Below are 18,382 nucleotides of genomic sequence, written 5' to 3'. Positions count from 1 at the left end.
AGTACCACAGCTTCCACCAGCTTGAGCCCAGAAGAACTAGATGGTGCCTAGCTATCACCACCAACCACTCTGACAGGGATCACAGTAGAGGGTCCCAGCCAGAGCAGGAGAAAAATGCAGAATGAAACTCAAATTCACACAAAAAAGACCAGACTTACTGGTCTGGCAGAGACTGGAGGACCCATTGAGACTATGGCCCCCAGAAACCCTTTCAACTCAGAACTGAAGCCACTCCCAAATTTGCCCTTTAACCAACTTAGACAGGTCTATAAAAAAAAAAAAACAGTAATACACCTGAAGAACGTGCTTCTTAGTTCAATCACGTATACAAGACCAATGGGGCAACACCTGCCCAAAAGCAGTGATGAGAAGATAGAACGGGACAGGAAAAAAGAATGGACAGAAATGGGGAAGTGGGGTGTGGAAGGGGAGTGGTGACACACTGTAGGGATTGCAACCAATGTCACAAAACAATTTATGTACAAAATTGTTGAATGAGAACTAATTTGCTCCGTAAAGTTTTAGCTAAAGCGCACACACACACACACACGTAAAAAAAACAAAACAAAATACAAACAAGATGATTTCAGGTAGAAATAAAGTGCTATGAAAAAAACACAATAGGAAGTAGAACAGACAGACTTGATTTCAAGATTAGTAGAGTGGTGGTATTTCGGATAGGGCACTCAGAAAAGGACCTTCTAAAGAAACGGCATTTGGGCTGAGACCTGAATGATGAGAGGATTGATTAGCTTTGAGGTACTGCAATGTAGCATTTTATCCATGAATTTCACTGGGCATAATTGTTTCATTTGTATATGATTTGTATCCTCAGAAAAATAAATGTCTATTAAGGCAGAACTGCAATACCTATTGCTTTAAAAAACAAAAACAAAGCACAACAAAACAAAAACAAATTCCCCTGGCAGTTAGCACAGTGCCAGCATGATGAACATGCCCTGCTTTTGATTTTTTTATATTCAGAAAATCAATTATTGGTAGTCTTTCTCTACTTCTTGGCTTTTGCCTCCTTTTTGAATGCTTAACTACCCATTAGCACTAATCCCTATTTCCTTATCTGAATGTTGAAAGTTAATGACAGTACTACTACTATCTGCTCTATATACCTCTAATGGGTACGATGAGAATTAAATGAAGGAGTAAAAGTACTACACAAATGTCAGTTAAGAGCTATAAAACTGGGATAATAATACAGATATATATATTTCAAGTGTTTACTATTATTTATTTGAATGAGCAAAACCACCATATATCAACTTCGAAAACTACAAAAAAGGTTTTAGGGTGAAATGTCTGCTTTCTACCCCTTTCCTTGGTGGCAATAAAGGCTTACCTACCAATTTCTTTTGTATTCTTTCAGAGACATCATAAGCACAGGCAAGCAAATACCATTATGTATTTTTAAAATTCCCTTAAAAATGTAAATATAAATATTTTATACAGATATATACTACAGACTGTTCTGCACTTTGTTTTTTCACTTAACAATGATATTAGGGCATCGTTTGTATTCAAAGCCATGGGCCTCAATGGCATTCCCTAAGGAGAAAATCTAATAGAAAAAAAAGATGAAAATTTACTAAAATGAACCCAAATTATGTATCTAAATTATCAAGTGAGATTTAGGCTAATCTATGATACTTTCAACATGGACAAAAGAGTAAAGACATCTATGCATAGCAAAAAGGTTAAGTAAGGAGCTCTAATATTGCTTGCAGAGATACATTTTCCAGTAAAAAGCTCTAAAGTTCACAGAAGCTCTTTTCCTTTCCAGAAAGAAATCAGTCATGGGAAAACTACAGAAATGTCTAAAGCATACTCACACAGCTCTTGGTTCAGAAAAGACATCAGTATGAATGTGCATCATTAGGTCCCCACCGGCAGCATATTCCATTACAAAGCAAACATGCTCTTTGGTTTGGAAACATGCAAAAAGGTTCACCAAAAAGGGATGCCTTACACTATTCACAGTTTCAAAGATTCTTTTTTCACACATGAGGCTGCAAAAGAAAACATTTAAAAATCAATAGATAAAAAAAAAGCTCTAGTTGCAAATAACATTCTTGGAAAATTACTAAACCCTAAAATAAGAAAATTTCTGAATTATTATACTCTTAAACCCATAAAACTCATCTTAGTTTTCCTATATATGGTATGCAAACCTTCTACTTGATATAAACAACTTTAATTGAAATATTTTGATTAAAACTAAAATATCATTAGCATAATATAATGATTACAGAGTTCATATTGATAAGAGTAGCATGCAGCATATGGATATTGGCTATAAAACCCGAACCCCAGTGCTTCAGGTTGCTATGTTCTCTGATCGATTCTTGATAAAATTTCATGATTCATCTCTAATTACGCCCTTTTTTATAGCCAATATATTTAATTAAAAAAGGGCGTAATTAGAGATGAATCATGAAATTTTATCAAGAATCGATCAGAGAACATAGCGACCTTAAGCATAATCTAAAAATTTTAGACCTTGTGACCAAGATTATTTCAAGGATAGTGTTTATAATTCATAAACTAAAATATTCAATTTATTACATAAAACATACTGTTGAAAGGTATAGATATAACTGGTTTAATTCTGCATAAAATTTTAATTTAGAAGGCTGACTCAAAATTTTTTAATTAAAAAATTAAAATAGATTTTATTTAGTGAAGTTTACTAAAATAAACCTAAATTATGGAAAATAAAATGGCTACATAGAGAATTCTACAGCATTCTTCAAGGAAGCTACTTCAGGGTTATGTAATTTTTCTATAATAACACAGGAAAATCTACTGCGATCACAAACTTTCCCTCTAAGAATTATGACTAGCTGCTACAAAGAACAGAGGTCAAATGAATTGACTCTGAAACATTAATTCTACCCAAACGGCAAAACAAATCATTGTTTCTTCCCTGAAAACATTTTTTAATCAACTTGACTTAAAACTCAAAGTAGAAGAAAACTAGGCAAAATATTATTTAAATCGAACTTTAATTGATTTACTTTCAGTACTTGACCAAAATAAAGATACCAACAGGTCATACTTTCTTAATAATTAGATATTCATGTTTCTAAAAGAAAATACACACATTCTTTATTTTTGAGATTAGAGCCAAAAATTGACATCATTAAATTTTTTTTAAGGGAAAATTCTGCTTAGTTTTCATTTGTTTGTTTATTCCAAAATGCCAAAATAAAACTCCGATGTCAGAAGACAATGATCCTGCTCTCTTTTGGGTCTTCTGAGAAAGAACTAATTAAAAAAAATACTAATTTCAAAGATAAAGTATTTATTTGGGTTCCCAAACTGTGCTGCAATGAATCTAAAAAAAATGAATATAATTTTGAAGACATTTAAAAGTCTACCTGTTGTATAAAGCAGCATGGAGTTAAAAAAAAAGTTGTTTTTTTTTTTTCATTGTACTTTACACTAAGGTTTACAGAACAAACTAGTTTCTCATTAAACAGTCAGTACACATATTGTTCTATGACACTGGCTGACAACCCTACGACATGTCAACACTCTTTTCAACCTTGGGTTCCCTATTACCAGCTTTTGTGTCCCCTCCCACCTCCTAGTCCCTACTCCTGGGACAGTGTGCCCCTTTAGTCTCGTTTTGTTTTATGGGCCTGTCCATCTTTGGCTGAACGATGAACTCAGGAGTGACCTCGTTACTGAGCTGAAAGGATGGCCATGTTGCATACTCTCACGGTTTCTCCAGTCCCTGTCAGGCCAGCAAGTCAGATCTTTCTTTTTGAGTTAGAACTTTGTTCTGCATTTTTCTCCAGCTCTGTCCAGGACCCTCTATTGTGATCCTTGTCAGAGCAGTCAGTGGTGGTAGCCGGGCACCATCTAGTTATACTGGCCTCAGTCTGGTGGAGGCCATGGTAGATGTGGTCCATTAGTCCTCTGGACAAACCTTTCCCTTGTATCTTTAATTTTCTTCATTCTTCCTTGCTCCTGAAGGGGTGAGAACAGTGCAGTATCCTAGATGGCCACTCACAGGCTTTTAAGACCCCAGAAGCTACTCATCAAATTAGAATGTAGAACATTTTCTTTATAAACTATGTTATGACAACTGAGCTAAAAGTTCCCTGAGACCACAGTCCCCACAGCCCTCAGCCCAGCAATTCGGTCCCTCAGGGAGTTTGGATATGTCTATGGCGCTTCCAGCAGTATAGAATTTTTAATGCTCTGTTAGTATAGTTGTCTTTTGGGTTATGAACCCAAATACCTGTTCATTTTTAAATACTGATAGTAAATACAGCTCCATTTAATACTGTCACATTCTAGATGAACTCCTACCCCTTGACTTTACACAGTCTGTTCTGAATTTTATACATAGTTAGAAACAGAAACTCCACTGTAATTGTTTTAAAAACCTTAAGCTCGTGTTTACACATATTTTTTGTAAGTTTTGGCCAAATTTCTAAATGTTACCACAAATTCAAACATTAAGAGAAATAAATTCATAGAAGATTAAAAGGAAAGGTAATAGCTTCCATTATTTTCATCACCACCTAAATTTTATTGGATAATAATGTCCTAAAAATTGCTTTGGGCAAGAGCTATAAAATGGGTATTAAAATGCCTGGTTTATGAAGGTAATCTTAATTTTGGCTAATGTAGATTAAATATCCAGATGAATCAGACAAAACTGGTACAATGTTTTGGGTTCAAGTAGATGACAACGAGGAACCCTAGTGGCACAACGGTTAAGGTTAGCAGCCAAGCAGTAGTTGGAACTCACCCAGCGGCTCTGCAGCAGAAAGATGTGGTAACCTGCTTCTGTAAAGATTATAGCATAGGAGATCCTATGGGGCAGTTCTACTCTGTCATATGGGGCCCCTACAAGTTGAAATCAACTCTACGGCACCTAACAACAACAGATGACAAACACAGTCTTTGTCAACGGTTTGTATTTATGAGTGAGTACTATTTTTCAATTGGATGAGGTGCTTGTTGAGAATCATTATTTGCAACGAGAGGTGTTAGGTCAGACCTATGTTGAAGATGTAAATGGTGTAAAAGATTGAAACTCGCTGATAAAATACTTCTTCAAATGGTTTTAAGGGTGTTATGTTATTCATTAAAACTGAAGTTGATGAGGACTGGCAATAGTGGATAGATATCTTAGGACAAAGAAAAAGGACAAAGGCCTTAAAATAATTTTAAGTATTTTATAGCACACACACACAAAAGCCACTCCACAAGGGTCTTTAACTTGTCCCAATCTTACTTAATTAGTACATTCTCTTTATGGGTCCATGGAACAATCCAATCCTATTCAAACTTTTAAAACTTTATTCACTCTGTCCAGAACACTTCTGTCTAGATTGTCCTTTCTCTCCTCTCCATATTCCCAAATACCTTTTGTCTGCCAAAGAATAGCACAGATTCAACTGCTTTTATAAAGCCTCACTTAAATCAATCAGCTTACCATGATTTCCTCCTTTCAGTGAACTGCTATTGCCTGTATTGCTTATTTCTAACTCAAATATGTCAAGCCTCTTATTTACATATTTAATGTATTTGTGTTTTGTCTCCGCGACTAAATGGACAGCTCCATCCTAACATTTTTTGTGCACTTCCTTCATAGTTCAGATTATTATTAGATATGCTAGAAACTTAAAAACTACATTAACCTATTTTAGTCAGTAGAAACCCACGTCATTAATAAGGCTAAGGCCACGGATTGAATTCTGTATGAGCTACGTAGCTGTGTTTTGTTCTATGATGCCAAAAATATACTCCCAGCCCTATTCTGTTGTCTTGAATTATGAATTGGCAAGAAAAAGTGGCTGAGTGAAGAGGCATTACAATAACATTCTTACTTAGAAACAGCCATCACTTGTCTGTCAGTTTGTTGTACTGTAGTGGCTTGCACGTTGCTGTGATGCTGGAAGTTATGCTACCGTTATTTAAAATACCAGCAGGATCGCCCATGATGGACAAGTTTCAGTGGAGCTTCCAAACTCAGACAGACTAGCAAGAAGGACCTGGCAGTCTATGTCTGAAAAAACTGGCCAGTGAAAACCTTGTTAATAGCTGCAGGACACTGTCTGATAGAGTGCTGGAAGACGAGCCCCTCAGGTTAGAAGACACTCAAAATATGACAGCGGATGCAAAAGTGGGCTCAAACATAGCAACAATGATGAGGATGGCGCAGGACTGGGCTGTGTTTCGTTCTGTTGTATATGGGGTTGCTATGAGTCAGAACTGACTCAACAGTACCTAACGACAACAGTGAGCTGAAATATCGGGTATTGGTCATTTTGAATTGGACAGTCATATGGTCTACTATGCCAAGAATGACAAATTGAAAAGGAATATGGCATTGCATTCATCATCAAAAGGAACATTTCAAGATCTATCCTGAAGTACAATGCTGTCAGTGATAGGATAATATAATATAGGCTATATTATAGTAAGTGCCATATAGACATACCAAATTGTTCCTATTAATGTGTTTCCATTAATATTAATGGGATGTGTTTAAAATTAGAACAGACATTAAAAGATTGAGTTTTTTCATTTATGTAAAAAAGCTTTCTCTTTTGGATTTGCCCATTTATTTTTGACTTCTATAAAAAAATTATTATTATTTTCTATGTATTTAAAAAATTTTCTTATACTCTTCAAGCACATCAAGGTAAAACTCATTCTTGATACTTACAACTATTTAAGAGAGGATTTTGTTGGATACTAATAAAATATTCTGAACCCCACATACATGCTTTGAGCTATGTTTTTACATTACATAAGCAGATGATTAAAGCAAATCTTTAATCCCATCTTCAGTCTATTCATAATTGCAACAACAGAAGGGTCAAATATTTTTCATTCCTGGAAGAATGTTGCTTTATTTCAGATCTGTAAGTGGCAAATTCATTTGTTTCCTAAAATAATAGGACTACCTCTGTTAATCTTGGTGGTTTATATGGCTTTCTGCTACATTGTTCCTACTTTAAGCCAAGTCATTTTAGGAAAAAATTTCTCATTAAATTTTCTACACAAAGTAATATTAATATTATATTAAGGACGAATGTCTAGATCATTGAATGGTATTTTTACCAGAATCTACTGAAAACGAATCCGGCCTTGGGGAAAAGTCTGCGAGTGATCCTTATCTAACTTCAGTTTTAAATCCCTGTACTTTTCAGTAATATGGAAATAAAATGATCTCCAGAAGAACTGGTACTCAAGTAGAAAAATGGGAAATTCAGAGTGAGACATAAAACTATTCAAGAAATTTAAGGAAGGTAGGAAAGAAGGAGCAATTAGAGGAAGGCAACAACAACAAAAAATCAGTTAAAAAAAATAGACCAGTGAAGGTTTTAGTTATATATGTTTATTACCTGTAAGTTTGAATAGTAAACACCTCAAACTAAGCTAATTATAATTAGGCAGTATCCTTTATATTCACTGACTCTTCTTAATAGAACATTATGATTCAATGTTATCACATATTAGTGATTTATTTTTAATGTATGTTCCTAAAATACTTTCTGGTTCTTAATATCAGTTCTCTTAGACAGTCTAAAGTTTCTTTCTATATTATGGATTATTTTACTTAAAAACTGCCTTGATACAGATCACAGAAAATTTCCAATCAACCTCTTTTTAAGTCAACAAACAATATGGATTAACTCCAAAATAAATTATACACAAAGATCACACTCCCTACCTACCATTAGTAGAACATTCTCTCTGAGTTTTGAGTCCCCCCATTTCCAATTGTTAGGTGCCGTCAAGTTGGTTCCGACTCATACTGAACCTATGTACAACAGGAACGAAATACTGCCCAGACTTCTGCCATCCTCACAATCGTTGCTATGTTTGAACTCACGCTGAAGCCATGGTTGTATTTTGAGTGTCTTCCAACCTGAGGGGCTCATCAAATGTCGGCTCAAGAAGGCAAAGTATTACAATGAAATGTGCAAAGACCTGGAGTTGTAACGAAAACCACAAGGGAAGAACATGCCCTACATTTCTCAAGCTCAAAGAGCTGAAGAAAAAATTCAAACTTCAAGTTGCAATATTGAAGGATTCTACAGGGAAAATATTGAACAACTCAGGAAGCGTCAAAAGAAGATGCAGGAACACACAGAGTCACTGTACCAAAAAGACCTGGTCAATGTTCAACTATTTCAGACGGTAGCATATATTCAAAAACTAGTGGTAGTGCAGGAAGAAGACCAAGCTGCACTGAAGGCACTGGCGAAAAACAAGCCTCCAGGAATGGATGGAATACCAACTGAGATAATTCAACATATGCAGCACTGGAGATGGTAACTCGTATATGCCAAGACATTTAGAAGACAGCTACTTGCCCAACCAATTGGAAGAGATCCGTATTTGTGCCCGTTCCAAAGAAAGGTGATCCAACAGAATGTGGAAATTATCAAACAATACCATTAATATCACACACAAGTAAAATTTTGCTGAAAATAATTCAAAAGCAGTTGTAGCAGTACTTCAACATGGAACTACCAGAAATTCAAGCCAGATTCAGAGGAGGACATGGAATGAGGGGTATCATTGTTATATCATTTCGATGCCAGGTGGATCTTTAAAAACTTATGTTTTATTGACTGCACAGAGGCATCTGATTGCATGGATCAAAACAAATTATAGATAACATTGTGAAGAATGGGAATTCCAGAACACTTAATTGTGCTCATGAGGAACCTGTACATAGACCAAGAGGCAGTCATTCAAACAGAACAAGGGAATACTGTGTAATTTAAAATCAAGAAAAGTGTGTGTCAGGGCTGTATCATTTCACCAAACTTATTCAATGTGTATGCTGAACAAATAACCTGAGAAGCTGAACTATGTGAAGAAGAACGCAAAATCAGGATTGGAGAAAGATTAACAACCTGTGATATGCAGATGACAATTTGCTTGCGGAAAGTGAAGAGAACTTGAAACACTTACTGATGAACATCAAAGACTACAGCCTTCAGTATGGATTATACCTCAACATAAAGAAAACAAAAATCCTCACAATTGGTACAATAATCTACATCATGATAAATGGAGAAAATACCGAAATTTTTAGGAATTTCATTTTACTTGGATTCCCAATCACCATCCATGGACGCAGCAGTCAAGATATCAAGACATATTGCATTGGACAAATCTGCTGCAAAAGACCTCTTTAATGATGTTGCTCTTTAAAGACATCACTGAGGACTAAGATGAACCTGATCGAAGACATGGTATTTTCAGTCGCCTCACATGCACGCGAAAGCTGAACAATGCATAAGAAAGTCCAAAGAAGAACCGAAGCATTTGAATTATAGTTGTTTACAAACAACACTGAATATATCACGGACTGGCAGAAAAATGAATAAATCTGTCTTGGAAGGAGTACAGCCAGAATGTTCCTTAGAAGCAAAGATGGCGATATTTCATCTCATGTACTCTGGACATGTTATCAGGTGGGGCCAGTCCCTGGATAAGGTCATCATGCATAGTAGATGGTAGGTGAAAAGAGGAAAACCCTCAACGAGAAGGACTGATACAGTGCTGCAATGATGAGCTCAAGCATTAGCAACCACTGTGAGGATGGCATAGGAGCGGGCAGTGTTTTGTTGTGCTGTACACAGGGTGGCTATGTGTCAGAACTGATTGGACAGCACCTAACAAGAACATTGCCTAGTAAGGCAAATATTACCAAAACAAAAAAATATATATATATGGTTTAACTGAGGCTCAGAGAGGTTAAATAAAATGCCCTGAGGTCAAAGCATTAAGAAGTAACAATCAAGTCTAGAAGTCGGGCTTCTTACTTGCAGTCTAGGGATTTTTCATTATAAATGGCTATCTTCCATTAACATTCAACAGATGCTTCCTAGTTGTATAAGAGAAATACTTCTTCTAAACATCAAATTAAAACCTCTTTCTGTGATAAATATGCCATTTGTTATTTAATAATTTCTATATGTCATCACTCTGTACCTTTTAAAAGTCTTTAAAAAAATATATGTTCTGTAAGCCTAATTACAATCTTTATCCTCAAAGTTCTTACAGTTTAAAAACTGTATGTATCACCCTGAGTTACTTTTTAAGCCTAAACTGAAATTATCCCTTGAGATCACCTTTTAGCTAAATAACATTGGCTCATAAAATAAAGAATGTCGCTAGTGAATACTGAACTCCTTTAAAAAATTATCTATATGAGACCAAGTGTTCAAAAATTACTCTAAAGCAACGATGAGAAGGTAAGGGTCAGGTAATCTAGAGTACTGGAAATGGTACAAACAGAACGGAATCAATGAGAATGATGACACATTGTGAGAAATGTAACCAATATCACTGAATAATTTGGGTAGCAATTATTAAATGGGAACCTAATTTGTCATGTAAACTTTCACCTTAAACATAGTATTATTTTAAAAAACTGCATGTAAAGATGTATCTACATCAATTTACATTTATCAAATCTAGAAATTTAAGATGCTATGGTAAAAAAACATGGTTCTAATAAAGGAAAAAATAGAGACAGGTGCTATTATGGATTGAATTGTGCCCTCCCAAAATATGTGTTGTAAACCCAAATCCCTATACTTGTGGTTATAATCTCATTTGGGAATGAGTTTTGTTACGTTAATGTGGCAGTATTAGTGTAGGGTGTGTCTTAAATCAATCTCTTGAGATACGAAAGAGCAGATTAAGCAAGCAAGGAGAGAAGGGGAGAGACAGATGCCATGCCACATGAAAAGAGACAAGGACTTTCCCCAGAGCTGAGACAGAAAACCTTCCTTTAGAACCCGTACCCCGAATTCAAACTTCTAACCCCCTGAACAGTGAGAAAATAAAATTGTTTGCTAAAGCCACCCACGTGTGGTATCTCTGTAATAGCACCACTAGGTAACTAAGACAGGTACCACTGATTCAAGAGTTAATTGCTCTGAGCTTTTAAGTTCACCATTTGGTTAACTGCAGATTTTCCATAAATGATAGTTTATCACTTCCTCAAGATGATATAGGATTTAGACCTACTCAACACTGCTGGAAACCCTGGTGGCGTAGTGGTTAAGTGCTACGGCTGCTAACCAAGAGGTCAGCAGTTCAAATCCGCCAGGCGCTCCTTGGAAACTCTATGGGGCAGTTCTACTCTGTCCTATAGGGTCGCTATGAGTTGGAATCGACTCGACGGCAGTGGGTTTGGTTTTTTTTTTCAACACTGATGAGTAGTTTCCTATTCTATAGAAATACTTTAACATCTCAAAGTGCACAAAACTTAACAGAACTAATTCATACATTTCACCAAGTTTTCTGGATATCCAATAACCAGTTCATTGTCAAAAAGGAGGGAGAAGGGAGGGCCAGGAAAAAAAAAAAAAAACCCATATTTAATTACTGTCTACCTTATATCGACTATAGATATTTCTTTATTTTCTTCATATATTACTATGAAACTTCAAAGTTTTGCTGTCGCAATATACATATGAATAATTTCAGAAAAACAATTTCATTTTTGAAAAACTAACCTGTCTACTTCATCTCGAGCTACAATGTCTCCTTTCTTTAGGGCTTTTATAGCAAACATCTCATTTGTGTGTTTATATTCAGCCAAAAGCACCTGAAATAAGATTAAAATTATTATTTCCCAGTTATGAATTTTGTAGGTACTCTAAAAAATTCCAAAAGATTACCTTTCCAAAATGTCCTCTACCCAAGACAGCACAACATCTGAAGTCTTGCAGATTAAACTGAAACCTTTGCTGAGATCTGAAAACAGTAATTTTAATTTTTTAAAATAAGGCAATTAAGTTTGAGACCAAACATGTAGTAGCAAAACTATCTATAAATTCTTTACCTTCTATCCTCAAGTTCTCGAATATCACTATAATCTAGTCCTGACTGAGGAATATCGAGCTCATATTCAGGCTGGGATTTTTGAAGTATACTATTTCTGTCATTCTCAATATCAAAAGTACTTGCTGAATCCTGCAAAATATTAAATGCTCATTAAACCATAATAACTTTCAGAAAAGAGACTCATTTGGTAAGGATGAAGTTAAAGAAAAACATTTCAAAAGTCAATATAAATATTAGTGAGAAAAGTAAAGTTCAGATATTGGATAGTCATTCTCGTAATTATTAATCCTACACTAATCTAAAACATATGAAAATACGGTATCACATTATCATCTTCTATAAATATTCAGAAATGATGTTAACTAAATACAATAATTTATTTAGTTAGGTAATTGATTATCTGGCTCCCCACTAATTACATTCAAATGAAAAAACGGTATCACAGATTGTTTGTCAGGCAACATGCCATCTAATGGCAACCATGCTCCTATGCTCCTTCTAGCTTAAGTGATCTATTCCACCTCTACTGGTCCATGTGCATCCAGAGGCTAATGCCAATGGCCTGCCAATATTACGAAGTTGTTCATCTTCTGTCGCCTTGATCTTATTTACTTGAGAAAAAACCATCCATAAGAAACAAATACATTGCTCACACGGGCAATTTCTAATTAATTGAAAGGTACACTTCATTTACTATGATGCTTTTACTGCTAATTGGTGAAAAGCAATTATATACAAGGTTTAAAAAAACTGTCTTGCCTGATTTGGTTCATCCAGAACTCTTAATTCAGTAGATTCATCTATTTCTCCAAGGGAAGAAGCACGTAGTGGGGCCAGAGGAAGTTCAGGTTCAAAATCAAAGTCCAATTTGGTTACTGTAGGATCACTTACAGCACATAAAGTAATTCACCAAAAATAGTTAATCAAAATTATATATTTTAAATAGCTTTAAAATTAAAGCAAACAATTGAAATTTTGTAAGTAGAATACTAATTTCAAAATACAACTTTGAAAAATGAGACTTTCAATATACCCACTGTAACCAACATGTACAAATGTCAAAGTAATTAGTTATATAAGTGATGCTTAAAAAACTTAGACACACACCTAGCTGGAGGTGCTAGTTCAGGGATGCGTACATCAACCGCTGGCACTGCCGCAGGCACAGAAGCTGGAGGGCTGAAGGTGCCAGTATGATTTAGAAAAGCTCTTCTCACCAGCCTTCCCCAAGTGGCAATATTAATATTCATTTGAGGAGCTCTGAGAAATGTTTTGCCTGTGGATATTGTGAATAAAGGAAACAGAACAAGTAATTTCTCTTCATATATTATCAAAAGCCGTAATTTAAAAGTTCATATTCATCAGTTTATAATTTATGAAGAACAAAAGTTGTCACTTAAAAAAAATTAGTTCTTATCTATTCATTATTAAAGACTAGTGCATAATAACATAGTTTTAAAAATAAATAGTAAGGAATTATTAGGTTTTTTCTTAACTCTAGTATTCATATGTGGTTAACATTTAAAAAGAATCCTTATCTTTTAGAGAAACGAAGTGTAACATTTATAGATAAATCAGTATGATGTCTGGATTTGCTTCCGATAATCTGAGGAAGTAGTAAAGGGATGGGTATATGAATGAAACAAAATTGGCTGAGACTTGACCATTGCTGCAGCTGGGTAATGCTACATTATACTGTTCTCGCTTCTTATGTACCATATTTAGGCATATAATAGGCGTTTCCTACGTTTATTTGTGGGGTATTTTCATAAGTGTCGCTATGACAATTTTTTTTTAACATGTTGGTGTAAAAAAAAAAATTAGTATAGGGCACTTATAAAAATATCTTGCAGGGGGAGGCCGCAGTTGGCAAAGAAATGGAGAAGGCTCATGTTATTTGCATAAAAATACATGTTTGAAATTTTCCTTAATAAAAACAACAAAAAAACCCATGAATGGATATTACTTTTTGAAAAATATTTAGATTTTTTTATATTTAAGATAACACCAAGTTTGTGTTTGATTCTTAGTAATTACCTTGTTGTATTGAGAAAATTTTCTTTTGTCTTTGAAGTTTTGGTCTTCTTTCAATAACTGGATTAAAAAAAGTAACCTGCAATAAAGAAAATTCAAGTTGATACAAAAACAGCATTAGATTTTTGGTTAGTGAAATTCACTAAACTTTTAAGATATAAAAGCTTAAAGGAATCTTAGATATAATTTAGTCCAACCCTCTCATTTTCTAGATGAGAAAGATTGAGACAGGATAAATATTTCTCAAGGTCACATACCTATTCATCGGCAGAACTAAGCCAACAATTCAACTTGTCTGTCTTTCAGCCTAACACTCTTTCCATTTCTATATCATGTTGCCTAGATACATAATTTCAATTGGAGTTATGTACATTTAATAAAATACATTTATTACCTCTGCAAATAAAGTACCCTGCGGTTCCAAATAGAGACACATGCCATGCCGCTGGTTGTCTAAAAAATCTTCTAACCTCAGAAATTTTACAGCACACAGAGATCGCCAATCACGCCAATAAACTGAAATTTCCAGTTCACGTGACTAGGATAATTAAAAAAACAAAAAACAGAGAAATATCATTGGACACACACTTGAATAATATATCACAAAAAATATAAAATATGAATACAATAAACAAGTATAACGCATAAAAGTTACACTTTTAAAGAATGTTTTATAATGTCTCTTAATTGTATTATTACTTTTAACACACTTAGACAGTTTTAACCTAAAGGGAAACACAGCCAGTCAGTCTCCACCTAAGGTATTCCTTTTACATAAATAATACATAACTAGGAACACCCAATCCAGATGACTGACCACAGAAGCTCCTTTACTTATCAAAGCTTCAACCTTTTGGATTTCCCTCCTCCATTTGGCATCACTTGCTGTACTACTGCTAAAAGACCCCAGTGCTTGCCTCAAAAAACCAGTGTCAAGCTTTCTTATTTCCTTGTCCCTGATGAGTCAGGGACAGGTCTGAGACACCACCATTTATTCTGCACTGTCACACATTGTGCTAAGCAGCTAAAAGTTCATTTAATCCTCAAAGGAGTATCGGGCAGCAGAACCACTAATGGCAGGGGCCTGCATCGCTGGGGAGGAAAAAGGGAAATTCAGACTAAGCTTCATACAGAAAAATGTTCATTTGTTATAACATCAAAAAATCAGGTAATAAGCAAAAATGTCAAAGTCCTAAAACCAGGGACAAGTAGCCACATGAGGGTATATTCCGTAGTAAGTAAAAATGTTGCTTATGTGGGAAAACACACTAGCTTTAACAACCAGTTAATAAATGTCCTTGTAGAACACAGTTCAAAAGTTGGGTTCAAGCATAAACTGACCTCTATATATATGTTATATTCTATATACAATTCAATTATAAACTATCAGAGTTTTCCATTGTTTTATTTTTCACGACTTTGTAGATCATCCACAAAAAGAGATAAATGTTTTTCCCCTTCAGGCTCAATAAAGTAATAAATTACTTCTTTTACATAACAACTTCCAATTTATGAGCTTATGAATCTTATTATATAGTTCCTAGTATGCATGATAAAAAAAAAACAAACTTTCAACTTTAAATAACAAAACTAGTTGAGGCAAATGAACACAGAAAACATGTAAAAAACAGCCCATCAGGAAAAGGACTAGACGAATATATCGATGGCAATGAGTATGTGATCCCAGGACCCCCTACCTCATTTCTTCACTGACTCATAGTCAACATGGGAGAGAATACTTGTCATGATAAAGTATTAACCCAGCCAGTGCTGTCAAGTCGATTCTGACTCATAGCGACCCTATTGGACAGAGTAGAACTGCCCCCATAGAGTTTCCATGGAGCGCCTGGTGGATTTGAACTGCCGACCCTTTGGTCAGCAGCTGTAGCATTTAACCACTACGCCACCAGGGTTTCCAAATGATACAGTATTAAGGGAGTATAATTACTTTAAGATCAGTAAATGGCAGGCATATAGAAGGGTTTGGCACTAGTACTATAATATTCCATTCAAGTTAACAGTGTCAATATTTTGGAAAAGTGATTCTAGGCAACACATTGAAAGACTAAATGTATTGGGGATTGGTAATTTAGGCTACGTTGTTTTAGACTAGAAGATGAGAGGTCTACTTTCTCCTATCTTCTACGGTCTTAGGGAGGAAGACTTGCTATGGATCAGGCAGATGCAAGGGCACAGGTGCTGGGAATTTAATTAGTACTTATTAAAAGTTCTCACACTTTGACACTGATAAAATGATAAAATTATGTCTTACTCTGGGTCTAACCACTTCATCTGTTATTTATTCTAGCCACTTCGGTAAAACTGACAAACTGATTCATTTCTCTTTCCTTTGGTTTCTTTATTCCATACTTCAAACTGAAGTATGTAAAGATATGACAGGATGGAAAGTCACCTCACTGATCTCTAGGCTAAGCAACAAAGGCAAATCCAGCCAACACTGAGGTTTTAGGTACAAAGCCCCAGTGACACCGTGGTTAAGAGCTTGGCTGCAAACTTAAAGGTCAACAGTTCGAATCCACCAGCCACTCCTTGGAAACCCTATAGGGCAGTTCTACTTTGTCCTATAGGGTCACTATGAGTCGGAATCAACTCAATGGCAACAGGTTTGAGTTTTTTTTTTTTTTTATTACTTTGCATTGTTCCCTGGGGTATGTTATAAAATAGGGATATAAAATATGCAGCAATGACACAAAAGTGAGAGCTGACCAATATTTTCTAAGAGAAGGAAGTAGGGAGATCAGAATTGCTCAAATTGGGTTTTGAAAGATGAGTCACAAGATCAGAGGTGGAGAGGTCACAGTAGTCAGAGGAAAAGAATATACGAAAGTAAAGTAAGGAAATGGCTCAGGATAACACTGGTTTTACGATAAACAGAAAAGGAAATGAAGTTCAGAAGACCCTGATGGCATAAAAGGAATATGAAGAATCAAGGGAATGGGAATATTTTATCGAATATCTAACTCTGTGATAATAAGTAAAAGAGTAAAAAGTAAAAATCTTTTATTGCATATAAACATTACGTGCAAGGCAATATTCTAGGTGCTTTATGTAGGTATCTCTTTTAGAAATAAGAGATTTGTTGAAAGTCTGGTTGGTATGTTGAATTTAGGATTTCAGAGGGACAGCAGAATCCATTGCTAAAATGACACAGGGATAAAGATGTACTGAGGTTGAGGAGGTCAAAGAAGTTTGAAATTATGGTGTATTAGATGAGTCGTCTCTCTCTCTCTCTCTCTCTATAAATCCTCTATAATGATTGCAGAAATCCTGGTGGTGTAGTGGTTAAATGCTACAGCTGCTAACCAAGAGGTCAGCAGTTTGAATCTGCCATGTGCTCCTTGGAAACTCTATCGGGCAGTTCTAGTCTGTCCCATAGCGTTGCAATGAGTCGGAATCAACTCAGTGGCAGTGGGTTTTTTTTTTTTTTAAATAATGATGGCAGATGTTGGAATGAAGAAGAACCATAGTCCTTAATGAACACTGGAGAGTGCCTGGTGGTCAAAAGATAGAGATGAAAACAAAAAAGAACAAACAAAAAAATACATGATTATATATACCTCATAGTCTCAGTGGAGTCATATAGCCTCAGAGAAGGATATGAAATGTCATTTGATAGTAGTAGAATTTGGAAGCAGCAAAGGAGAGGTAAAAAGAATAATTATTATACCTCCACTACTAGTTAAAAAGAGCATTTCATAGTCAACAATATGCTCAGTGTCAGATAGCTCATACATGGAAGAAATAAAAAATTAAATCATGTCTTTATATCTCTATTATATAGCTTGTTCTACTACATTATGATGTCTTACTCCCCATTAAAAAATGTTGCATGCATTTTTATCCTTTTATAGGGATGAATGCATCTTTCCTACTCCCATGGCTTCTATGAGGGATAATTTTCTCATTTTCCTTAGACATCTAGGTGTCTTACCTCAACTCCCTTACTCATCTTCCAGAATGAGTTACCTGATATAAGAGTTTGGGAGAGAGACTGACATGAATAATCCAGATCCATCCTCCCTTTTTTCTTGAGAGCCAGGTTGTTCAAGGAAGTACCACAGTCTGCTCTTCTCCCCCTTGCCTTAAGTTTTACACTGGCTGGATCCCATAGTGATCTAAGGGACTGGGAATAACTCCATTGTTGTGTCACACTCTCAAAGATCTGTTTATTTTTCAGTAACACAGATGATATTTTATGTTCCATTAGCCATGACTTTGTTCCTCTCAACTAGTTCAAAACTTGGGCAGGGAAGAGCCCCAGAGACAGCTTCCAACCAGTTTTTTTTACTGCCTCATTCTTAACACAGCTTAGAATGTCCAGATATTTGACCAAATCTGTAATACGCTAGAGACCATAAAAAGAGCATCAGAAGATATAGAATTCAAGAAGAAAACTGAAAACTCATGTCCTCAACAATGGAAGAGATGATACTGTCTCCATGAGACAAAACAGGACATAAGAGAGAAA

At 35.4% G+C, this 18,382-nt stretch overlaps 1 protein-coding gene across 2 annotated transcripts in view; it reads right to left on the bottom strand.

Annotated features, from left to right (window-relative positions):
- PKN2 (protein kinase N2) overlaps nucleotides 1-18,382 on the bottom strand; it is a 194,808-nt gene that overhangs the window by 22,534 nt on the left and 153,892 nt on the right. For both annotated transcript variants that reach the window (XM_049879693.1, XM_049879694.1), the window contains 8 exons: nucleotides 14,288-14,431; nucleotides 13,897-13,972; nucleotides 12,967-13,135; nucleotides 12,619-12,745; nucleotides 11,858-11,988; nucleotides 11,694-11,769; nucleotides 11,529-11,620; nucleotides 1,845-2,021 (listed from right to left, as the gene is read on the bottom strand). In XM_049879693.1, coding sequence (XP_049735650.1) covers nucleotides 1,845-2,021; nucleotides 11,529-11,620; nucleotides 11,694-11,769; nucleotides 11,858-11,988; nucleotides 12,619-12,745; nucleotides 12,967-13,135; nucleotides 13,897-13,972; nucleotides 14,288-14,431 — 992 coding nt within the window. The remainder of the gene's footprint in view (nucleotides 1-1,844; nucleotides 2,022-11,528; nucleotides 11,621-11,693; nucleotides 11,770-11,857; nucleotides 11,989-12,618; nucleotides 12,746-12,966; nucleotides 13,136-13,896; nucleotides 13,973-14,287; nucleotides 14,432-18,382) is intronic.

This window comes from Elephas maximus, chromosome 3 (genome assembly GCF_024166365.1).
Source record: "Elephas maximus indicus isolate mEleMax1 chromosome 3, mEleMax1 primary haplotype, whole genome shotgun sequence".
In the NCBI taxonomy this organism is placed as follows: Eukaryota; Metazoa; Chordata; class Mammalia; order Proboscidea; family Elephantidae; genus Elephas; species Elephas maximus.
The sequence above is the reverse complement of the archived record's forward strand: the minus strand, read 5'-3'. Positions and strand labels throughout refer to the sequence as shown.